Consider the following 27,357-nt stretch of genomic DNA (forward strand, 5'->3'; position numbering starts at 1 on the left):
GTGTTCAGGCGTTTCCTCAAACGGTTTGGCCCGCCATTCACGACTCTGTCGACCGTTTTTGTGAGAGAGGTACAATGGGCGCAAAACAGTACCTCGCGGGAAACCTCGCGGGAAACCCCGGGCCTCCCCGTCCCCAGCGACGGACTCTGACACAGCGGTCCGCTCAAGCTGTCAAATTGCCCCCCTTCACAACGGCTGACCCGTTTTCCTGGTTCTTCCGAGCCGAAGGGCAATTCCCGGATCGCGGGGCTCACAAACAAAGTGCTGCAGGCTGACCTCGTCGCAAGCGGCTCTCCACCCGACAGAGGGTGCTCGGTCCGAATATCTAACTGGCTGACTCCGGTCCGAGCAACAGAATCGGACGGGGACTTGTCACGCTCGACGAGATAAAAGAAAGGCTCTTGACAGCCTATTCCGTGCCTATCGCTGAAAGGGCCGCCCGCTAAGTCGTCGACTTAGTCGCAACCCCATGCGCGGCGCCGACACCCAAGATGCCTGGGACACTGTGATGGGCCTCGTCCGTCCCTGCCCGAAATAGGCCCCGACGGAAAAAAGGTAGATCAGCCTGAGCCGCGAAATATTCCTGCGGCAACACTCGAGCCGGACGTCCGAAAGCAGCTGACCGACGCGTACATCCTAGAGGACGACGAACTACTAGAAAAGGCAAAGAAGCTGACGTTGTCAAACAATGCCGCGAAGCTCGCCGCCCCCCCCCCCGATCCTCCGTGGTGCCTGGCCGCAGAGAAGGAAGAAGACGACGACGACCCAACAACAAGAGATTGGCGCCGTATCCCAAGGGTGAAGTCCTCCCACACGCAGCGAGGTGAAAACTCCTGGTGCCGCTTCCACCGGAGGTTCGGGAGATTCGCCAGGAGGTGCGAAAGCCCTTGCACCTTCCAACAGTCAAAAAAACGACGACGGCAAACAAAACCAAGGCCGCCCGTGGCAAACGGCCGCGTCGGAACCACACACCGTAGGGTTCTACGTCCGCGACGCGATCTCCGGCCGGAGGATGTTGGTAGATACGGGGGCAATGCACTCGATATTCCCGCCGTCAGGAAAGACCGTAGCCGCGAGCCCGACAAAACAACCTCCCTCGTCGCCGCAAACGGAGCCCCCATCCGTTCCTACGGCACGAAGCCCCTCGAGATATCCATCTTGGGGCGAAACTACGTCTGGGAATTCACAATCGCGGACGTCAGGATCCCGCTACTGGGGGCAGATTTCCTGGCGCAGAACGCCTCCTGGTGGACGTGGGCCGCAAACGCCTCCTCGACACGGGACATGCCTTTCCCTTCCACTAGCAGCAGGCCCGGGGGCGCCCCTACAATTTTGTACCATCGCCCCCCACAAATACGGCAACCTCCTGCAGGAGTTCCCCGAAGTCTTCAAGCCGGAACTTCGTCAGGCGGCAGGGACGCCGCCCAAGCACGGATATTCCACCACATAGCCACCACAGGCCCCCCGACACAACGCGAAGTTCCGACGACTCCCTCCAGGCCGCCTCCAGAGGCGAAGCAGGCGTTCTCGGAGATGGAACGGATGGGCATCTGCAAGAAAGCATCGAGCCCTTGGGCGTCGCCCCTGCACATGGTACAGAAACCTGACGGCACCTGGAGGCCCTGCGGAGACTACAGAAGACTCAGCCCTCGTTACAATCCCCGACCAATACCCCTTGCCAAACATGCAGGATTTGACAGGGGCCCTTCATGGGGCGAAGGTCTTCACAAAAATGGACTCTTAAAATCCTATTTCCAGGTTCCAGTGCACCCCGAGGATGTCCCCAAGACTGCCATCATCACGCCTTTTGGCTCCTTCGTGTTCCATTACTCAACCTTCGGCCTGAGGAATGCAGGGGCCACCTTCCAGCGCCTGATGGACAGCATCCTGGGGACCTGCCCTTCTGCGTCTGCTACGTCGACGATATCTGATTTTTTCCAGGTCCTTGGAGGAGCACCTACATCACGTCCGAGCGGTCCTGAAGCGGCACCTGCAGGAAAACGGGCTGGTCGTCCGTTTCGACAAAAAAAATGCACCTTCGGCGCCGAGAAGGTGGACTCCTCGGACACGAGATCTCCGCGACGGGCGTGCGCCCCATGGCCTCGAAGGTAGGCGTGGTGCAGAAGTTCCCACACCAACCACGGTCAAGTCCCTGCAGGAGTTCATCGGAATTGTCATTACTACCGCCGATTCATCCCTCCGCCGCCCGCACATGTCTCCTCTAACACAGGTCCTGAAAGGGAAACCAAAGGCCCTAACGTGGGAGGCCGAACAAGAGAAGGCTTTCAACGAGACGAAGAGGGCCCTCGCCAGAAGCGGCGACATTATGCCACCAAGACCCTGCTGCACCTTTACGCCTCACCACCGAGCCAGCAACGTCGCCTGCGGGGCTGTCCTCGAGCAGGTGGTCCAGGGCGAGCCCCAGCCCACTCGCCTTCTACAGCAAAAAACTATCAGCCGCCGACGACGGTACAGCACGTTCGACCGCGAACTCCTGGCAGTGTACCAAGCAGTGCGACATTTCCGCTACCTCCTCGAGGGCTCCCCCTTTACGATCAGGACGACCACCTCCCTTTGGTACACGCCTTCACCAAGGCGGGGCGACGCTTGGTCAGCGAGACAACAGAGGCACCTAGCAGCCATCGCAGAGTTCGGTTGCACCATCCAGTACGTGCCTGGCGAGAAGAACCCCGTGGGCAGACGCCCTATCGAGGATAGAAATCAACGCCGTGCGTCTCGGGGTCGACTACGAAGACCTCGCCCCCGGGAACAGGCTGCCGACCCGGAAACTGCCACATACCGCACTGCTATCACCGCCCTCAAGTGGGAAGACGTGCCTTTCGGACCCGCAGGCATGAACGCTCTCCTTGCGACATCAGCACGGGCCGCCTCCCGCGCCCGCTGATCCCAGCCTCCCGAAGGAAAGCCGTGTTCGACGTCATACACGGACTCTCGCACCCCTCCCTCGGGCCCGGACGACGGTGCGCCTCCTGACGGAGAAATTCGTCTGGCATGGAATTCGGAAGGACTCCCTCGAGTGGGCCAGGACCTGCGTGCCTTGCCAAACTAGCAAAAATCAGTCGGCACACGGATCAGGCGTGGGGAAATTTCCGCAGCCGAAACGAAGATTCGGCCACATCCACATAGACGTCGTTGGCCCCCCTGCCCCCGTCGGAAGGCGCCAGGTACCTCCTGACGGTAATCGATCGCTCCACCAGATGGCCCGAGGCTAACGCCGAATGTCGGAGGCGACCACGAAAGCATGTGCCGAGCACTCCTACGCCAGCTGATCAGTCGATTCGGAGTGCCAGACGAAATCACGACAGACCGCGGACCAGTTTTCCTGTCGGAGTTGTGGACTGCCCGGTGGCCCGCCTAATGGGAACGTCGCTACATGCCACCACCGCCTACAACCCAGCAGCTAACGGCATGGTGGAGAGAGTCCACCGTTCGATCAAGGCTTCCCTGATGGCGCGCTGCACCGACGAAATTGGAAGAGCCACTACCGTGGGTCCTCCTCGGTCTCAGGACTGCCCCGCGGGCAAACGCGAAGCATCACCCGCGGAGAAGGTATACTGGGGAGCCATTAACAGTCCCTGGCGAGTTCTTCCCGACCAATGCCGACGACGCTGACGTCTCCATCGCCAGGCTTCGGGAATCCGCCGGGAAGTTCACGGCCCTGCGTCAAAACCTTCTCCGACAGAACCACACGTTTTCCTCCCGAAGGCCCTATCACGTGCAAGCACGTCTTCGTCAGGGACGACGCCCGCACGCCAGCCTCTTAACGAGACCCCCTACCACCCCGCGGTCCCTTCCGCGTCCTACGACGCACTGACAAGGCATATCTCTTATCCATCAACGGTCGCGAGGACTGGGTCACAATCGATCGCCTGAAAACCAGCCTTCATCATGGACGAGGACCTCGCAGACGCGGATTCCACAGGGCCCGCAATCTTCCTCGGAAAAAGCGACTCCTTCGATCGCCAAACCTCCTAGCCGTGAGCCGGGCGGCCGCCCTCGAAAGACGTTCGAACCCCCCGAGGGAATCACCTCATTGGGGAGCATCCCTCCCGTCCCCGGAAAACCCCGAGGATCTACCACAACAACTAACATCACGCACCCGGGGGCGCCTCCGCCGTCTCCAGCTCGCTTCCGCGAGTGACTACCCGAAGTACAAAGAAGTCAGCCACAATCATACCTAATTATTGTCTTAGGGGGGGGGGGGAGTATTTGTAAGGACAACGCTTATTCATAATTTTCTCTGACATAATTCATCATTCGCGTTGTTCTCACTTCCCCCTGAGAAAGCATTCAGCGGGCTTTTCCGTCAGTGGTATAAAGCTTATATACATATTGTGTACTTTTATATTTTGTATTTTATGTCTCTCAAGAAACACAAATCGGGTCTCGCCGACCCACTTTTACTCTCTCGCTCGGCTCTCTCGTCCGTACCACATTTCCGTCCCGCATGGCTGTATATTTTTATATTTCCCTGGACTGTAATAAAAATCAGTACACTTCTACCTGCCTCTTTGTCAACCTCTTACAATGTCTTTGTGCGACGTTTTGACGCTGTAAAGGTCACTGCCGAAACGACCCCCACCCAAATGCTTAACTCAATAAGAACAAGTAACAGAATGTAAACTAATGTAATAATAGTTACAACGTGTAATATATATATATATAATATATATATATTATATATATATATATATATAATATATATATATAATATATAATATATATATATATAATATAATATATATATATATATATATATATATATATATATATATATTTATTACACGTTGTAACTATTATTACATTAGTTTACATTCTGTTACTTGTTCTTATTGAACAAGTAACAGATGTTTCCTAAGCCGAAGCTATTATTGGTGAATTGTTTATGTCGGAACTGTAATTCTTCTGTAGCAAACGATACTAAGCTACCATAGCCCAGTTAGAAGAACACACTGCTGTTTATCACAGATAAGGCAGTAAACAAAAGATGGCGAACAGAAAGCCGAGCATTTTTTGTGTCGTTCAGTTCCGTATAACGAAGTGAACGGTACTATTCAAATTTCGTATAAAGTGAAGGTACAGAAGGACCTTTTAATGTATAACATATTACAAAGGTAAGTAAATGTGTATACAAACTATTTGCGTGTATACGTATGTGTTTTTGTATATCCTGTATCCCATTTTATAGCTCTAAGAGAAAGGGTAATGTTGGTGGGGAGGGATTTGAGGGTATTATTCATATTTGAAATGATTTGTTACTTAGGGGGTGGTTAATTATGTAAGCTATATATTATATATATATATATATTTTATATATATATATATATATATATATATATATATATATGTGGATTTTGATAATCTAAACTATAATAATGATTTTTAACATAACTAAGGCAAGACAGTCATATTTTGGTCATTGACAGACAATTTACAGGTAATTCCATATAATCATTTATTCAAAACAAGCTAAACTTATTCACGCAGAAATGGTGTGAAATTCTGGAACCATGGAAGTACACGATTCTACTGTATATTCAGCCTAAATGTAGGGTTATGCGGATCGAGCTGTCGTCACTTATTGTTTTCATAAATTCGGCAACGGACAGCAGAAAACGGTTTTCATCTACAGCGAGCATATTCACTTTTAGATATAACACAAGTTATTACAAAATGCGGTGATCTTATAAGCCTATAATCGCTCTCCATAACCGGCCAACTGGATACGCTAATCCTCTCTGCTGTTCTGCTAGGTCAAGTTGGAACAAACAATTAAGTCATTGTAGTTTACTTTCGCTGTGTTTTATCTATACTCCCTGAAATATGAAAAAAAGAATAATCGTTCACACGACAATATACTTCACTGATACTTTCAGTACAGGTGGCTTTATTCCCATACGTACTTCTGGGGTATCCTCCACAAAAATATATGTTTTCTATTTTATTGGTATTTGTTTAGGAACCAAGCAAGGATTCATCTTTCATTTACAGTCATTATCATCTACGCATATAATTGCAATATTATTTAGCTCACTTCATGAATATTATTTATCTAGGATGTAATCCTATTACCTTATTCAATTCTATGTATTTATTTGTTTTATATATCAGAGCACAGAAAAATATGTATAGAAAACGTTTGCTTCATTTGCTACGAGGAATTTTCTCAGGAAACTGAACTTTTATGCATAAGAATAATTATGAGCTTTTCTGGGACGTTTTTATCTGTGACTTTATTTCCTGGATTCGTCATAGTGAACTGAACTGAACTGCACAAAATTTGCTTGACTTCCTGATCGCCATCTTTGTTTATTGCCGGATCTGTGATCAACAGCAATTTGTCTTTTCTAACTTGCTATTAGTAACATCATTTGTTACTGAAGCAGTTTAAGTTACCATAAGTGCAACAGACATTGTAGAATGAGGAAGAGAAGCGTTATGCCATATATATATATATATATATATATATATATATATATATATATATATAGTATATATATATTATATATATATATATTATATGTATATATATATGTATTATATATATATATATATATATATATATGTATATATGTATATATATATATAGTATATATATATATATATATATATATATATATATATATATATATATATATAATATTATTATAAGACGAAAAAACAAAATTAACATCTCCAGTGTTTCAGTTTTCCTTCGTGGCTGTAACTTTGTTCATGTAATCATCATCACTTTTAATTTTTGCGATTTGAAAACAAACATATATGTTTATATTTATATATGAAGATAAAAGGCCCATGAAACACTATTTGAACGTCGCAACCTCATACTCCGAGCACTTCCCTCTGTGCTCTTGTTCACTGGTACAATATGGACAGACGATGTGTTACAATAGTATTATAGAAAGCATAATTAATTGTGGCAATAAGTCTCTGATGGTATGCATACCTACAGAGACTTACTGCCACAGCTACTTATGCTTTGTAACACACCATCTGTCCATATTCTACCAGTGAACAAGGGCACAGAAGGAAGTGCTCGGATTATGTGGTTGCAACGTTCAAATAGTGTTTCATGGGCCTTTTATCTTCATATATAAATATAAACGTATATGTTTGTTTTTAAATCGCAAAAATTAAAAGTGTGATGATTATATGAACAAAGTTACAGCCACGAAGGAAACTGAAACACTGGAGATGTTAAGTATTTTCGTCTTATTACTAAGACATGGTCACCATGTCTTGTAAGACGAAAGTACTTTGCATCTCCAGTGCTTCAGTTTTCTTTCGTAGCTGTAACTTTATTCATATTATATATATATATATATATATATGTATATATATGTATATATATATAATATATATAATATATATATATATATATATTATTTATATATATATATATATATATATATATATATATATATATATATACATATATACATATATACATATATTTACTTTCACATAAAATGAAGACATTGCATCGTAGATTGAATCTTCCGTGACAAAGTTGAGTAGTCTGTTCTTTTAATAAATAATTCATTGTTGAAAACAGAACACATATTCTTGCTTATTTGGTATGATTTTAAAAGAGCCCCAACTACTGAACAAGATCATAACGACGATATCACTATTACTGACCCGGAGTTCGTTGGGATATGGAATCGATGGTTATAAAATGTATACTTGTTAGGCAACTATCCATAATAATAAGCTTTTAAATCACCCTATAACTACTGATTGTTCATTTTAGGATGGCTTTTCGTTTTTTGCTTAACATAATTTAATTTTATACTGAAGTATGTTTGAAAACATACGAAAGCTCATGCTATAATTACATTTTCATTTGTAGACCTATAATAATACAGCTATGGAGGTTGGAATCACCATAAATTCTGTGACAAAAGCCGAGGGAGAAATGCCAGTGAGGCATGGAGAGGATTATTTTTCATTATTCAGAATTTTTAACAAAGAGTGAATGTAGAAAGTGTGAAAATATGAAAGTCATATAAGCACGACAAGGAACTAGCATTACAAGAACTGATAAGACAGCACACGAATAAAGCAGAAATGGCACCCACGTGGACGGGATCTAACTATGACCTTGACCTTGTTTTTTGTTTATAACAACCAGGCCAACGCTGCGTCGGAGACAGAAGGAGGAGCTAAGACGATGAGGAACTTACCTAGGCCATCAGTGCTGCCAGCGTCGGCTATAAACTAACCATCCATGAAATGCTTGATGGATGCTTCTGTTTATTGCCTTGCCATTCATAAAATAACAATTAATGTTGACTGAAATATTTACCATCACTGTAAGTCATAAATATTCTATCTACTTACGTAAATTTTATTACACATTTGATTAACCAGAAAATATATTTTTCGACCTTTGAAATCAGAGGAAGAGAATAAGAAACGCAAAAAATTATTTTTGGTCCTATTTTATCACATCTAAAACGGTGGGTAGTTGTTATTTTATTTTTAAGAAATTTTAATATATGCTAGAATAATGTTCAGCTTTCCAATGGTACCGACTTTAGTCATGATAAAAGATACAGGGATAAAATTAGAAAGTATTTTGTGGGAACTTTCAATGCGTCTAACTCTCAACTGTTCACCGACGGGTGAGGTACCAAGACCGGAACGTAAACAAGAGTTTCGACTCGTCCGGACCGGAGAGGGTTTTAAACTGCAATTTGGATTAAGAGACGGCAGCATTCGTGCAGTTGATATTTACTTATATTATCATAATATACGGCATGATAGCATAAATAAGTCAAATATATATATTGTGTGTGTGTCTGTATATATGTATATATATATATACTTATATATATATATATATATATATATATATATATATATATATATATAAAATTAAATATCGTACATATACATACATTCATAGTCATACATTCACTCACACACACACACACACACACACACACACATATACATATATATATAGTATATATATATATATATATATATATATAGTTATATAATATATATATATATATATCATGCGTGTGCTCGCATATGCAGGCTATAACTATCCCGGGTATTGTGGCAAATATGATTATGATGACGTGAACGCTCATCCAAAACGTCACTCACTGTCTTGGCGTCGATAATTCGACCGCAAAAGATGAAATGGAATTCGGGCGTGCCACAAAGCAGTGCGTGCCGAACCTGCTGCTCCAACCTGACAATAATAATCCTTTTCCCCTCGGGAAAGACTAATTACCAAGCTGTCAGGTCGTAAACAAACGCCAACACTTCTTTCCTTCGCGCGAAAAGTCTCGCAAATCACAGCGGTTCTCGGAAGTCGTGAGTCTTGAATGATTCTGGGATTCCAGTATATCGTATTTTAATTTTTCTGATGGTGTGTGTGCGTTTCTCCAGCAAATTCACATACCTCCATGCAACTCTCCTTGCATTTTTATAATTAATTACATTTTTATCTATTTATTGTCTTGATTGATTTATTTTTCTAATCATTGAGATCTCTTCTTTCTTTATTTCTCTTCACCTACTCTTACATCTTCCTGAACACCGTATTCTTTAGAAGGTTGAATTTCAATGCAATGGCCCCAGTGTGCTTGTTCAAGACGAATAGGATTCATCCTCTGGATAAGGATAATCATAATTCTCTCTCTCTCTCTCTCTCTCTCTCTCTCTCTCTCTCTCATGAGTCATTGGTCAGGCTGTTACGGCCACAATGTGAACTTATCGTATTTGATCCGTGTATATATTCCAACGATTACTGGAAAACCCTTCGCAATTTCATCGTTTACACACTTTTATCTCATTATAATTGATTGTTCGTTGTTGTTAAGTCAAAGAAGGCGTGATCCGACCTCCAGCTTGCTTGGAACAAGTGCAAGATTTTCCCCTCACGCGTAACTTGTAAACATTATATCCCCAATTTTTTAAGTAAATTAAAACGTGCTAGAATCTACGGTCAAATACGATTAAGATATCTAGACTATATCATGAGAAATCATTTTTTCTGTATAGTTTAACATGCACGTTATTTATTTTCTAATAAATAAATCCTAAATATCCTATCCTAAAATCCCTGTATCTGTAACTCAGTTCGAAACACATTTTCAGGCGTAATAAGGCTTTTACGTAGACCTTTCCTACCCACCCAACAAGAACAACAAGACAACAAGAACAACAACAACAATTAAGTATTTTGTAGGCTTTTAGTCAAGATATAGTAGATATGCTCTTCATTCTCTAGAGAATTAAAGTATGTGAACGTTTGCCGATATTATTTTAAGTATATGCGCACGTGATCATGTGTGGAGTATCTCGGAACGCTAATAGCGATGTATAGTCTTAGACTATAAGCTTATTACACCCACAACCACACCTATATCGACACATACATTATACGACATTACGTATATATATATATATATATATATATATATATATATAATATATATATATATATATATATACATATATATTTACGTGGCTAGGAACCAATTGGTCATCTAGGAAAGGTACCCGCAGCTTATTGTGGGATCCGAACCACATTATATCGAGAAATTAACATCTATCACCAGAAATAAATTCCTCTGTTTCCGCGCTGGCAGAGCCGAAAATCGAACTTCGACCGGATTGGTAGCCAAGTGCGAAAACCACTCGTCCAACGTGGAACTATCTGTATACATAAATCTATGTGCGTATATGTATGAGTATGCGCTTGTGGATGATAATGCTACACGTATGTAGGGCCATGAGGAACGACGCGTGGTTGGTCGTGTTCCACCCGCCCTCATGACCAGCTGAAAGAGAACGAGAAGCCGAAATAACAGGAGGCAAAATCAATGAAGTTACGGTTCCCCTCCTCATCTGGTTGCACGCTCTATATCACACACACACGCACACAAACACGCACACACAAGCAGGCACACAAACGGTCAAACACGTGTATCCCATGTCAACACAAATATGCTTGCAAAAAAAAAAAAAGTCATATGATATAACAGATACACGTGCTTCAGTAACCAGAACATGTGCATTTGCATGCTATATGAACCCTTACACGTGCTCGGTCAAGTACGTGATTGAAGACGATAAATCATAAGATATCCCACAAGCAGGCTAACGCGGACATGTGTACATACACCCCCCTCCCCCCTCCTAACCTCCCCACTTCCGTGGTCGACTCAAACCGGGCCACACACAGGTGTCTCACCCGGAAACGTAAATTTAGGGGATGGCTAAAACATCCGGCAGAACGCGGTTGATAATTGCCACAGCTAATGAATGAATATTTCTTTTTAATTATTCGGCTAAATTTTAAGCGAAATGTGACATTTGTGTGTAGGTTTTCTGGTGTAATTTTTTTATTTACTGCCCATTTTCCACCAAAACTGAGCATTACAAGAGCTTATTACCTGAACGGTGTTTAAACAATGGACGAACGTGTAATTGTAATAGCCACAGTGCCCGCTTAATTTCTCGAAATCTTCCGGCTTTTTTCTAATACTCCTTCGACATCTTCAATTTTATATAAAAGTAATTCAAAAATTTTTAAAGCGTTTCCGTTCACTAACACTTATTTCACCCTAATTAAAAAATTGAAAGCTAAGACAGGTTAAATTTACGATGACTAAAACTGCACTAAAAGGACTATCTGCCAACTGACCGCTCCCCCTTCGAATGCCCTTTTGGGGAACTATTATCCTGTATGGTTCAGTTGATGAAATTAGCTCAGGTGTTCCGCATGTGTTCTGGGAGACATATACCTGTGTGGCGATGAAAGTAATAGTGTCATACTTGATTAGGCTTTCATGTGTCTCCGAAAAATTTGAAGGGCTTGCTTTTTATGGAAAGAACAATGTTACAAGTTTTGTCGTCTATAAATTTAACTGACGAAGTGTTTGATATCTATATTAAAATACCTTGTTTGGTTATAGATACGTTCCAGTGTGTGGTGTGTGTGTGAATATTTCTGCTTAGGTTACAGAGTGAAATCCTAATCCCGGATTTCATATTTAAAGGGTGAAATTATACATATACATATATATATATATATATATATATATATATATATATATATCTATATATATAAATAGTATTTTCCAAATCCGGGATTAGGTTTTGGTACAAAATACCTCCATAACTTTTTCACTCTGTAACCTAAGCTGAAATATTCATACACACACTGGAACGCACTTATAACCACAAACAAAGCTATTTTAAGTACACATCAAACACTCATCACACTCTTGAGAGCCATTCAGAGTTATATATATATATATATATATATATATATATATATATATATATATATATATATTATATAGATATCCTGATGTGAGCGAGCGATCGCGTGTGTGTGTGTGTGTGTGTGTGTGGTGTTTAAACGGAATACATGCAATTTGGAGTTTGTATCAGAGCAGAGCCCTCTCCCAAAACTATCTGTTTGCACAGGTGACCGAAAAATACGTACTGGTAGACGAGGTAAATGATGAGACAACCTGACAAACTATCAATTAGTGGCAGACTTTTTTTTCTGAGGTTTATTTTTAACGAAATCGTTTTTTCCTGGTCTCACAGACAAGTATACCGTCATGCTAAGGTAGAAGCAGCGAGGGAATGTGAGTCATTAGCCCTGTTGTGCGCTGCCAACTACCACGATTCTAATTGCTGATTCAGACAAGATAATGTTATAATAAAAGAGCTCGTAGCCTTGACAGAGAGACAGAATGGGCGAGGAAAAAGAAACGAGAATGGACCTTAACTGAGAGAGAGAGAGAGAGAGAGAGAGAGAGAGAGAGAGGAGAGAGAGAGAGGTGAAAAAGTCGTAGATTAAATATACACAGGCAAGAAGACTGATTGATTAGCTGAGACGAAACTGAAAAGAATTTATCTTTATTAACGAGAGAGAGAGAGAGAGAGAGAGAGAGAGAGAGAGAGAGAGAGAAAGCAAATATAAAGAGTCACTGATTAAATGGACGTGGGCAGACAGGCAGTGATTAAGTTAAGAACAAACGGAAAAGAATTTATCTTTAACGAGAGAGAGAGAGAGAGAGAGAGAGAGAGAGAGAGAGAGAGAGAGAGAGAGAGATAATTAAGACAAGACAGACCGATTAAGTTGAGAGGAGACGGAAAAGAATTTACATTTATTAACTAGAGGGAGAGAGAGAGAGAGAGAGAGAGAGAGAGAGAGAGAGAGAGAGAGAGAGAGAGAGAGAGAAAGGATAAGTTTCACTGAGAATTGCTTCCCATTCAAATGAAAATAATCTTGTGGAGTAAAAATGGAAAAACAAATGCACTCCAAAATGCAAGAGGAACTACGTAAGTCCCCCTGGCAACGATATTCCAATCTTGCCGTTAACGACCGAAAAACACATCACCGTGATGATGTATATAGGAGCCTAAGTAATTGGTATAGAGTCAGACAATGAATAGCGGTGTCAGTCATGACGGATTACCATCGACAGCTTATATTTCGTCATATCAAAAGAATATTAAAGTAACGCCCAGGTACTTCGTTACTAGCCTCATATAATTATTGTTAGATAAAAAAAATAATTTAACAGAGACGTGAAAATTTGGAATTAAAAACATACCAAAATATATCAGGAAGTTAATGACGTATGAACAAACAATAGACACTGCGTCGGACTGGAAGGTATTAGACCGAGAGTAAACATTATTCCCTCATTCGAATGTTAGATGTTAGACTTTTACGACACCTTGATTGTTGTGGCAACATTCCTTTGATGGCACACTTCGATAAGGGGTCACCCTCAGCCAAGAAAGTGCCCCTACGCAGCATGAAGTATTGACGGAGCTCAGAAGGCCTTTACGAGCTGTGCAGTGCACATGTGGGGCGCTTAAGTGGACGAGTGTGTTCCGGTGGTCTCCGGTGGGCGGTGTAATTCTGTAGTGCTTCTCGGTGCAATAAAAAGTATATAGTTTAATATTAGGTTGGAGTGACGTTGCAATTGAATTGGCTTTGTGTCACGTCCATGCTTTGAAATTCAAACTATTCGCGATTTTCAGAACGCCATCTTGGGTAAGTGAAGGAAAGATTGCTTTCGATGACGATGGGAAAAAGTGCACATTCGAGTTTTGCCTGAAAATAAACCATAACCTCAATAGACTGGTTTTTTTTTGTGTGTGTATGCGGACTCCTGCTTGAGTTTCATGTGTACTCATTGTCTTAGTGTGCGTGGAAAAAACATGCAAATCTGCAAGCGTAGTGCCTGCATAATTGCAAAAGAACACTTTGGATTTAGCTGCACCTGTATCATTGACATAGACCTATGATGAGGGTGTGTGTATTCACTACAATGGAACCGTGTAACCAATTTTGATATTTGCACTTAAAACATATCAGCACATGTAACCAACCCTTTGCCTTGTGGGATACCCTGTCACACCCCAACTCTTTCCATACCCACATAGTAAGGTTGTGTGCCCCTTTGATTTGTAGAAGAATTTTGTTTCGTGTAGAATTGTTGACTGTTTATTGCTACACACTGCGCAGGGCGGCACTGGTAGGTATACCTGGGGGCTTGAAGAGAGAGATGGGTTGTGGTACATCCAAAGCTGTACCTATCGTGGTGGACCAAGATGCTCCCGAGAACCTGAAGGAGGCCCATCTCATCTCTGACGCCCAAGAAGGACTACTCACTTGTATCGATTCCCCGGACAAGGTATCCGATCCCGTGGAAGTGGAGGAATCCTCTTCTTCTTCTTCGCCTCTTGCCGCCAGGACGAACGGCATCGAACCTTCTCTTCCTCAGGCGAACGGAGAAGTTCTTCCTCCTCAGGTAGGGGAAGAGGAGGTAAAGCAGGAGGAGGAGGAGGAGAAAGAGGGGGAGGAGGAGGAGGAGGAGGAGGAAGAAGAAGAGGAGGAAGAGAAAGACGCCCTCGCTGACCTTTCCCATTCAGGTAACATCTTCTGGATGTGCCTCACACTCTCTGACTTGCCCGATGCCTTCCCCAAATTCTCTGTCTCTCAAACCCCCTCACATCACGTCCTTCAGAGGAAAAATGAACACTTGAATGTCACTCTTTCCGTGTGATGATGCTGATGCTCGTTTCGATAATCCTTCTGCTCATGTTCATGATGTTATTGCCAGTGTTTTGTCGATGTTATTGTTGTTGTCGATTGTGTTATCTTCAGCACACTTTTCCAGCACTGACTGAATGCACCGAATGTCCCTTACTTTACTATACAATATACTATGTATATAGATATATATATATATATATATATATATATATATATAATATATATATATATATATTTCTTTAATAAGAGTGATATTTCCTTCCAGAGACATCTCTACTTTCGTCTTTGTCTTGTGCCTCTGTCTTAAGACGTCTCGTCAAAACTAACACTGTATTTGTGCCTTTTTGTGTGTGTTTGTGTTTGTGTGTGTGTGTGTGCCCGTATGCTTACTACCTTCTTTCAGATCTTACCGAATAAGTTTCACAGCAAGCGAATGAAGGAGTCTGACAAGCAGTGTCTTGCCTCAGATGCATGTGACAGTTATTGCTTTACTGCAAGTTTGTTAGCCTGTATTCTGCTGTCCGTCACTTACCTGTGCATGTAACTACTGAGAAACTAATAATCAAAACATGATCAACTTTCTAGTTTTCAGTGTCTGGTGGATTTCCATCCAGCTATTATAAGGATGCAAGGACTGGCTGCCTTTGCTTCAAGACGGAATGGCGTGGCAGTGTTGACTTATTTTGAACTGAGGATATGAAAATCCGTGACACTTTTAGTCTGTTTTGCCTTGCGACAGGGGTACAAGTGCTCTTTGCTAATATATCATGACGCGGATACAACTAAAAAACGCATGAATATAAATACTGCTCACTGTTATTTCATGGTAGGACTATATCGACTGCGGACAATTTTTTTCTTAACGAAATTAATGGCTATTTATCCAGTTATTTTCTCAAGGTCTAACAAATGACCTGAGATATATCCACTCAATACCTATATACATCATGCAGACACAAAGACTAGTCCATTTTTCTCGAGATAGGTCCTCAGTGGCCAATTTCTACCATTTCTTCAAACCAGATCTCGAATTTTAACATAGGGCCCCGTTCGTTGTTAGATGGGATACAAACACTGCGGTAACCATTGTGTTGTGCTCTTTCCTCGGGGATACAACAAAACACAGATTAAGTGGAAACACCTCGTTCATAAAAAGCTACTAAAAATTGCAGTAGTACGACACTACCTCAAAACAATTTTAATGATATTTCTTACACCTTCTATTCGTTCTTGAGACAACAGTTACCTACAGGCGCACACACACACACACACACACACACACACACACACACACATATATATATATATATATATATATATATATATATATATATATATATATATATATATATATGTATGTATGTATCTTGAAATTATTGTTGTACGAATACAATAACTGTCACGACAAAATGTTGAGTGTTTTCTCTTCGATATTTATTTTTCATCAGTACCATTGTGTAACCTCTTCCAAGATTATCAATTAATCAATAACCCACGACACTTAATGCATCATCCCATCCTTTTTTTTTTTTTTGCTTATTTTTTAATGGTCTTCTTCGTCTTATTTTTTAACCATAATAATTTTTTTCAATTTTTACTTTCGTCTCTTTACCTCCTTTTCTTTTTTAAATGCTAATGCGAGTTTAACTTGCTCTCGGTAGCAAGTTATACTCTCTCTCTCTCTCTCTCTCTCTCTCTCTCTCTCTCTCTCTCTCTGTGTGTGTGTGCCCTAGACTGTGAAACATTTGTTGATTGAGTGTCTCAGCTTCGGGAATTTGAGACATAAATTTCCTGTCTTGGGGTCGTGACAGAGTAGGTAATTTTATCCTAACTACAAATCTTGGAAAAGATTGTAAAATAGAGCAGTTACATAAATTTTTTTTTTTTTGGGGGGGGGCTCCTCAACCAAATTTAGATTGTGTATAGATTGTCTATGTAAGAACTTATATATATGGACAAAATTTTTATATACATAGATTTATAGATATTTTTATATGAAATTTATTAAAAATTTAATTTTTTTCTATTTGATTTATTTCGGTGTCAATTACCCAGCAGATATTGTAACGCCAGATTTAATAGACACAATCAATCAATCTCTCTCTCTCTCTCTCGTCTCTCTCTGCGTGTCTAGCAGATTCGCAATACGATGAGGTAGCAGGAAGGGAACTGGCATTTCTCATCTATGAAATCAGCAACAGTCCTAACCAAAAAGATACAAAAGCATTCATAGATATATTAGAAGGATATAATCCTTCAAACTGGAACAAATCTAATGAAAAACATCTTGAAAATAATTGAAGAAGTTCCAAATAAAATCCAAGTGGTCAAGAGACTCATAAAGAAAATATACATAAACCAACATATTCCGACAAAGAAAATGAATAAGGTGAATCTTGTGAATATCCTAATTGACGCATTAGGAAAAAGAATGCCAAAAGCATGCAAACTGTGTAAGGTTTGGTATAGCATAGTCAATCCAAAAAACCTAATCAGAAAATGTGCTGCATGCAACATTCCGACCCATCCACAGTGTGCTGAGGTAATACAAGATATGAGAAAAGATACAAGAATTTTTTGTTCAACATGTCTATCATGGATAGACAATGTTATTAAATCAAGATTGAATGTACAAATAGTTGAGGATGAAGAAGAAGAGGAAGAGGAAGAAGAAGAAGAAAAAGAAGAAGAGGAAAACGGAAGAGAAGTAAACAAAAATGAAATGACAGAAAAAAATAAGGAAACAAAGAACAAGATAAAAGTATGGATGCAGAGATACTCATTGATACTACATATGAGGCCAATAAAGCAGCATACCTACGAAGAAATAAATTACGATATTGACAACAGAAAAGCAAATCCCGAAGAGGCCTCTACCCAGATCTATACAATGACGGGAAAGAGGAAAAAATAGACAAGAAAGACAAAATCTGCAAACCTTTTGAAAAGAGGGAATTGCAGATTTGGAGAAAGATGTTACTACAAACATCCTAAGATATGTCAAAACTATGAAATGGATATGGTAAATGTGCATACTTAGATGGATATGGGATGATTGCAGAGATCTGCATCCAAAAATAATGTAAAAACCTAAAAAGAAGGAAAAGGATGTAAGTTCGACAAAAAATGCAAATATATGCACCCTGTAGCCATGAATCATAATCAAATAAATAACCAACCAAGTAATAAAATCCAAAATAAGAAAGAAAAAACAAATAAAGAGAGAAATCAAGAAGATCAGGTAAAAGAGAAAAGCAAACCACCATGAGATATGCAGAGGTGTCACAAAAAATTTCAAAGCATCAGCTCCGAAATTCTACTCAAGAGATAATAACTGTATTTATTATGCAAGAGGATATTTGCAGAAACGGAGAAAAATTGCAGATTCAGACACAAAATGAATAATTATGATGAAGGAAGATCAAATATTATGGAAAAGAAGTTGGATTTTTAATGTCAGAATTTCTGGAAATGAAAAAAAGAACAACATACCAGAACAGGAAAGAGACATGGGAAAATCCTTATTACTACCAGTATTAAATGAAGGAGAAAACACGCAAACCATCATAGTGATGAATGCGCAGGGTTTAGTTACGAGTAACTCAAAAAGAAAAATAGAGTACTTAGAAGAACTAACCCAAATGAAAAGAAAATAGATATATGAATATAAAGTGAAACCTGGTATTCCCAAGAGACTGGAATGATGATCAAATAAAAGGGTTTCCAAACTTATAGATCAGATAGAAAAAATAGGAATCAAGGGGGAACCGCAATATATGGGAAAAGACAAAAAACAAGGAAAAATATATGAGAATATAGTAACTCAGAATGTGAACTAATAGCGGTAGAATTTGAATCTGAAAAATTGATGAACATAGTAATATATAGACCTCCTAATACTAAAGAGTTTGACTTAATAATTGAAAAATTGGATGATATATGTAGAAATCACAAGGACTGGACTATTCTCCTATCTGGTGACTTCAACTTTCCTTTCGTAGAATGGAAAGAACGAATAGGAGATTGTGGTTGTACTTATACATATAAAAAAGAGAGTAATAGTAGTGCAGAAGATAAGAGGCAATTTGAAAAGCTATTAGATATGCTACTAGAATACAACATTCAACAAATAAATCACCTGCCAACAAGAAAGGAAAATACTTAGACCTAGTATTTGTGAACGAGATGAATTATGTTAAAGAAATAATAGTTTTATAATGCGAATATTTCAGACCATAATGTCATAGAATTAACAGTTCATTCCAAAGCAAGTGAAAATAGAGGATAAGCAAGAAATGAAAAAGTGGGAAGGATATGGAAACAAAATACAACTTCTACAGTAAAAATATAAAATGGTCAGAAATTAATGAAGAATTAAACAAAGATTGGGATAACATTTTCGTAAGTGATGACATAAGGGTAAATACGGAGATATTATATAAAATATTGGAGAAAATAGTGGAAAAAATATATACCGAAGAAGAAAAGTAAACATCATCATGCATACCAAGAGACAGAAGGATCTTGTTCCAGAAAATCAGAAAGTGGAAAAAAGGTCTTGCAAAAGAAAAAATGCATGGAAAGTTATAGAAACTAAAAAGTAAGATAGAAAATGCAAAAGAACAACAAAAAGAAAATGCAGAACAAAAGATTATACAATCACAAAAGAAAAATGAAAAACGGGACTGGAAGAAAAAACCCTATTAAATATCAAGCAAAACCCCAAGCTATTATACTCATAATGCGAAGAAGATGAATAAAAGAAGAATAGAAATAGGCCCTCTGAGAATTGAAGGGAGATTAACGAATGAAAAAAAAGGAAATTTGCAACATACTGGCACAGAACGATATAAGAGAGGAATTCACCCCCCCCCCCCTAGATAGATAATGAAGATAATGATATAGAAGTAAGGGATGAAAATAGTGAATATTTAGCTGACATAGATATTAATGAAGCTGATATTGTGCAGGCTATTAATGAAATTAAAAATGGAGCTGCTGCAGGGCCTGATGGAATTCCTGCTATTTTGTTAAAGAAAGTAGTTCATTCTATCGCAAAGCCACTTGCAATATTATTAAGACAAAGTGTAGATACAGGCAAGATTTATGATGAGCACAAATTAGCCATATATACCCCTACTTTCAAAAGTGGATCAAGACTAGAGGCAAGTAATTATAGGCCTGTGAGTCTAACATCACATATTATGAAGTGTATGAAAGGGTAATGAAGAAAAATATTATGAAACATTTAATAAAAAAAATAATTTGTTTAATAAAGGACACATGGTTTCGTACCCGGAAAAAGTACACAAACCCAACTGTTAGTCCACCGTGAGAAACATATTCAAAAATATGAAAAGCGGAAATGAAACAGATGTGGTTTAGGTTAGACTTTGCAAAAGCTTTTGATAAAGTAGCCACCAATAATATATTAGCGAAGAATTAGTTAAAACACAATATCGTGGATAAAGTAGGAAGATGGTTAAAAGAATTTTTACACAACAGAAAACAGATAGTTATTGCAAACGACGAGAAATCGGATGAAGTCAAGGTAATATCCGGTGTGCCGCAAGGTACGGTGTTAGCTGCAATCTGCTTTGTTATTATGATTGAAGACATAGACAATAATGTGAAGGATTCGGTAGTGAGTAGTTTCGCAGATGACACAAGAATAAGTAGAGAAATTACTTGTGATGAAGATAGGAACGCTCTACAAAGAGACCTTAACAAAGTACGTATATGATTGGGCAGAGGTAAATAGGATGGTATTTAACTCTGATAAATTTGAATCAATAAATTATGGAGACAGAGAAAGAAAGCTATATGCATATAAGGGACCTCCTAATAATGGACCATCACAAATAAGGAAGCAGTTAAAGACCTTGGTGTGATGATGAATAGGAACATGTTATGCAATGATCAAATAGCAACTCTGTTGGCAAAATGTAAAGCAAAAATGGGAATGTTGTTACGGCACTTCAAAACAAGAAAAGCTGAACACATGATTATGCTTTATAAAACATATGTTCGTAGTCCACTTGAATATTGCAATATGATATGGTACCCACACTATCAAAAGGATATTGCACAAATAGAGAGTGTACAAAGGTCCTTTACAGCTAGAATAGAAGAAGTTAAGGACCTAGACTACTGGGAAAGACTACAATTCTTAAAATTATATAGTCTAGAAAGGAGAAAGAGAACGCTACGATGATAATTCAGGCATGGAAACAGATAGAAGGAATAGCAGAAAATATCATGGAACTAAAAATATCAGAAAGAGCAAGCAGAGGTAGATTACCTAGTGCCCAAAACTTATACCAGGAAAAATAAGGAAGGAAAGCACACAGGACATTAATCCACTACGCACCAGCATCGATAATGCAGCGTCTATTCAATGCGTTGCCAGCTCATCTGAGGAATATATCAGGAGTGAGCGTAGATGTGTTTAAGAATAAGCTCGACAAATATCTAAACTGCATCCCAGACCATCCAAGATTGGAAGATGCAAAATATACCGGAAGATGTACTAGCAACTCTCTGGTAGACATTAGAGGTGCCTCACACTGAGGGACTGGGCAACCCGAACAAGATGTAAGGTCTGTAAGGTAAGGTCTCTCTCTCTCTAGCATAATATCTTTTATATCATCATTGTGTCCCCACGATCCAGTACACTGTCGATAACTAATTCACTCTTCCTATGTGCTTAAGCACGTGACGAACCACTAAATATATTGCTTCCCAGCCTAGGCCTATGGATCTACTATATAAGCGCTGTATTCCACTGTAGGCCTAACTCTAGGTATTGAACTATTTTTCTGTCATGCAACTGATCATTTTCATCATGTTGGCTTTGGGAGCATTTTTTCTTTTAGTATATCGCGTACTTTTTTCAGTATTTATCCATAATATTGTTTATTCCTCGTGCCTTTCCTTTCTTAGGAAGGTATTTCTATTTCGCTGTTTATCAATCCATGGTTATGCATTATATATATATATATACATATATATATATATATATATATATTATATATATGTATATATATATATATATACACATACACACACACACACACACACACACACACATATATATATATATATAATATTATATATATATATAGATATATAATATATATATGTGTGTGTGTGTGTGTGTGTGTGTGCGTGTGTGCGTTGATACAAAAAGTGCAAAGCATGTCTTCGTTATTTCCCGTTAATGGTCTGGAGAGTTCTCTGTCATGCAATCTCCAAAAATTCTTTCTTTACTTGACCTCTCTCCTCGATGCTCTGAGAAAGCCACTATCCAAACAAAAAATAAAAACCCTCTCCAACTTGTTACATACTTTCATGAACGCTATAATTTTAAGTCTCCTTGAGAACTATACTCTGTTCTTTTTCATCTGTCCATCCGCCTGTGGTGTTTTTGTATGGTAACACTGCTGCCCGGGCTTTAGATAGTTACATTCAGCTTACATTCAACGATTATAATAATATCCTATTTCGAATATTAACGGTGTAATTCGCATACAGTAAATTATTAAAACACTTTTCAGTTGAAAATGTACACCCTGATATCCTTTTATTTGCCTAAAACTTACAAATAGCGTAACTATCTAAAGCCCGGGACGCAGTGTTACCATACAAAAACACCACAGGCGGATGGACAGATGAAAAAAAACAGAGTATAGTTATGTATCCTTGCCTCCTTTTGAGAAATGGTTGCCTTCTATCAGTATGAAAACGTCTTCGTGAGGTATTCTTGAAAGAATACCTCTGCCTTCTTCAAAAACTGCTGTCCTCTTTTGAGGAATGTTTATTTACTTGAAGAACAGGAGTGTCTCACCCAAGAAGGATATGTCACTTTAAAAAGTGACCATATCCTCTTAGATAACATCTTTACCTTTTTATGAGTTGGTTATGTCTTCTTGAAGAATAAAAGTATGTTGCCTTAAAGAAAGGCCAGGCCTCTTTAAAGAATAACTGTCGTCTTGACGTCAGCCAACAAATTTTTCTCACGACTAAACTCAAGTATACATTTGCACGATAGTTTAGTCCTCTTATGGTAAGGGAATACTTCTAACCACTTGGATATGTGTCCATGCACTCTCGGTAGTTTATATGTCTTCCTCAAGCATCAACATAATTGCTTGCAGTTGTAGGTTAGTCACCCCAATAACAAAAGTGTGACCCTTCATAGAGGTGGTGCGACTTCTTATAAAGTCTATAGATTCCTTGAAGTAGAAAGACTTATATATCATGTATGTTACAACGTTTATATGTAAGACTCATTTCCATGCAAAATTGGATAAAAGAACCAAAGCGGAGTCGTGAAGTTATATGACTATTTTACTTATTTCCAAAGCGTCCTTAGTCATTAATCTTGCTTACAAAGTGGCTTAATCAAGTGTTTCTTATTTCCGATTAAATTATTCCCCCAAAATTCCTTTAAATTAGGACACCCTGTTTGAGAATAGCACAACAGTTATATTGCTCTTAACTTTATTTTTATTTTTTATTTTTTACTATCAATATATCTAAGCGGGGAAAAAAATGGAAACGCGAATCAAAGAGGACATAATTGGAGACAGATAAAAACAAAAGTAAAAACAAACGAAAAACTTTCTAGAATAAATATATTTATATACAAACGGAAAACTCAGTCGAGCAAAATTGAATTTGTACGAAGCTGTTATTACTGGTAATTCCCGACACGCGTTCACTGAAGCAAGGAACAATATACGTAGTCCAGCCAGTTGTCAGTGAAACACTATCAAATATTCTAGAGGTCAAAAGGACGATAACAGTGACCGCTTTATAAGTAAACGTTTTTGTAATGATTTCTTGCTCAGCTGAAAAATATGCTCGTACGGTACGTGTAATGGGTTCGCTCATCGCGTATGAAAGATTGATTGACATTACCATGAATTTAATATACAACGTCATGGAACCGTGTATTAAGTTGTCAATATAATTTATTAACTTAATTTTTCAATAGAACAGGGTTTAATTCCCCATTAGTTAATGGAAGCCTTTGTGACTATCTTTGTTTATACAGTCAGTTTTACGGCAGATGATAGGAGCGAAGAAGAAAATAATGAAAAAAAAAACATTAGACAAAGAAACATTAGATTAACTTAACCGATAGTATAGTTCTCCATTAATTACTATACTCATACAGTTCAATGTTCCATGAAGCTATGTAAAAGAGGTGATTTATAAAAATTTGACTCTTTTTAGAATAACAAAATATAATAGTGGACACCATAAGCTTAGTTTCTTTCCCAGTATGAAGTGAAAAAAGGTCGTAGAGGAATCACGAGTTCATGAGAGCGATAGTTGACTTACTGCATGAAGCAGGACGCATTTAAGAGCGAGAATTCAACCCTTTAACAAGGTTGAGTGGTACTTAACCGCGAATCAATAAGCCATCTTTTCTTCTTTTACCGGGCTTTAGTTAGCCTCTGTTCATTTTCATTTTCATTAATCAACTTTAAGCATGCAAATATAAAAGCGTAGAAGAATACAGACACACTTATCCCACACACACATATGTATATAATGTGTGTGTGTGTGTGTGTGTGTGTGTGTGTGTGTGTTGTGTGAGTGTGAATAGTCTAGCTGCGGATTGCGCTCTATATTTCATACTCCAAGCCTTTATTTGGACTTTAAATATATATATATATATATATATATATATATATATATATATATATATATATATATATATCTTAGCTACAAATGTCCTTCAATATTCCAATTCGCTCTACCTTGGAATTAATAACTTTTCATATATGTTAACTGAAGGGGAAGTCGTCCTCTCGTGCCGAGTCGGTAACCATCACTGAAATTATTATCAACTAAAATATTCCCCTTCGGTTAACATATGTGAAAATATATTAATTCCGAGTTAGAGCAGATTGGATATCAAAGGACATTTGCAGCTTAATGCATGTATATATGAATCACGGTGATGTGATAAAAATTCATATATGTTACATATATATTAATATTATAATATAAAATATAATATATATATATATATATATATAATATAGTACAATATTTATATATATATATATATAATATATATATATAATATATATATTGTATAAATATATATATTATAGTGATATATATATATAATATAATATATCGGGAGAAATTTTATCTCACTGTTGACCAGGTTACTGTATTATTTCCTTTTAACCTACAATGGATCTAATTAATATCATTTATTGCGTTAACTCAATGGGAAACCGCATATATAGAAGTTCATAATGAGATAATTCATAACAAAAATACTCAAACTTTACAGAGAAATGCTCTCATAAATATGGATACCTCGTGTAGGGCAAAGTATTTGCCTAATTTGAAAAAGATGGCTGTCCAAAGCGACCAATGCAGTCTAGACACAAACTCTGTTTAACATTTGAGAGAAACCTTTACCGTATAACGGATTTAGACTTGAATCCCCTGGTGTCAATAAAATATTCTCTCTCTCTCTCTCTCTCTCTCTCTCTCTCTCTCTCTCTCTCTCTCAGATCAATATGAGAACGAACGAAATATCGACTGGCAATATTAGTCAGTCGAGTCGTAAAGTTCATCCGTTTGCCCCAGCGTTGCAGGGAATCGTGAAATCGTGACTAACACTTCCAGAGGGTAGTTCTCGGTAGATTGCAATCAATACGGGCCCGCCATGCTATACTTATGTCACACACACAGAGACACACACACACACACACGCATACGTTCACACAGACCAGGATCTCTGGTATTGGGGTTAATGAGGAAATCGAAGGGAACGCTTCCTCGCCAAATTCATGACCCCGAGAGGTATATGAAGAAGATTGGTGACTCGTGAGGCGGCAACGACTCGAACTGACTCCAATGTTATCATCTCTGAGTGGGCGGTCATGGTGCAGAAAGGGGAGAGGGGTTTCCGTGACCGACAGGCACACAGACATGCAGAGAAAGGGAGACTTTGGGAACCCTGGCTTTGAAACAACCACACCTGAAGGGCATTATCATAAAGTCTAGCCACGTTAGCGGTGCGTCCTAGTTTTCCCTCCCAGGCGTAAACCTTTCCACGAAGGTCTTTTAATGGCAATAAAGGTCGCCGAGCTTCGACGTCATTCGAAATGCCAACAAAAAAAGAAAAGTCGGAAATCCTGCGAGTTCGTTGTACCTTAAATGACCTTTAATGGAGGACTCGAAAAGGAATCCTAAATTACTAACCACTAACGGCCGAGAGAGACTCTACTTGAAAAACTCTCATGTACCTACTCTCCTGGGTACATACCAGAAATAAGCCAGCAAATCCGCACACCCCAAAAGTGTTTGCATAACGCTTGCAATTTGGGAGCTGTGGACCCTTACTTCACCTATTCGAGTCATCTCTAGACGGATATCAGCACTACCGTAAAGTGTAGACTGGGAAAAGGCCGTGTATTGGAACTTAATAATTTGGAATAAAGTAAGATTTAATGGAACGTTAGAAGTGAAGTTTGGATGTCGAGTGTGAAATGAGAGGAAACATGCAGAAGCTGTTGAAAAGAATAGTTTCCGTAGTCGAAGTGGAGGTTAAAAAATTGAAAAACACAGAAAACTGCCGAAGATGTGGTCGAAGAACTAGTCAAGATAGTAAGTAGTAAGGAGGGTCGCTGGTTTGAGGCGGTTTGGTCCAGTAACTGGTAGAGGATTATACCTCACACTATCATGGAGCTCTTGAGTTCAGACAAGACAGAGGCAAAAAAAAAAAAAAAAAAAAAAAAACAAAAAAAAAAAAAAAAAAAAAAAAAAAAAAAAAAAAAACTCAAATTATTTGAAGGAAGACACGACGCTGCTAATTAGCCTCCTTTGTAGGTATTTGAAGTGGCTAAAATTTTGGAAGTTTTCTGAATGGAGAGCTCATTTTTGATTCATCGTACAAAGCGTGAAGTTTGCAGTGGCTCTTGTTCTGTTTTTCTGAAGTCTTCATGAGGGTTTAATCATCACTTAGACGGGTGACCAACAATCATGGTCTTAAGGGAAAAGGAGAACACACTGTACAAACACGTTCACACACACACATATAAGCACATTATAATCATACATATATATATATATATATATATATATATATATATATATATATATAGATAGATATATATGTATAGATATATATATATATATATATATATATATATATATATATATATATATATATATATATATAACTGAATCACGAAAATTTGGAACGTGATGAATATATAAATAAAGGCAAAATCAACGAAGGAAAG

General features: G+C 39.0%; 1 protein-coding gene across 5 annotated transcripts in view; it reads left to right on the forward strand.

Annotated features, from left to right (window-relative positions):
• Nucleotides 1–27,357, forward strand: part of LOC135217474 (uncharacterized) — an 80,051-nt gene that overhangs the window by 34,755 nt on the left and 17,939 nt on the right. The window contains exon 1 of one of the 5 annotated variants that reach the window (XR_010315141.1): nt 13,841–14,952. The exons of 1 other annotated variant lie outside the window; for it this stretch is intronic. Coding sequence is in view for 2 of the 4 variants with exons in the window: in XM_064253390.1 (XP_064109460.1) it covers nt 14,586–14,831 (246 nt within the window). In the remaining 2 variants the exon portion in view is untranslated. Of the gene's footprint in view, nt 1–13,840; nt 14,953–27,357 lie in introns of those variants that run through there. 3 more of the 5 variants (XR_010315140.1, XM_064253390.1, XM_064253389.1) reach the window with 3 other exon arrangements.

Source organism: Macrobrachium nipponense, chromosome 7 (genome assembly GCF_015104395.2).
Source record: "Macrobrachium nipponense isolate FS-2020 chromosome 7, ASM1510439v2, whole genome shotgun sequence".
Classification (NCBI taxonomy): domain Eukaryota; kingdom Metazoa; phylum Arthropoda; class Malacostraca; order Decapoda; family Palaemonidae; genus Macrobrachium; species Macrobrachium nipponense.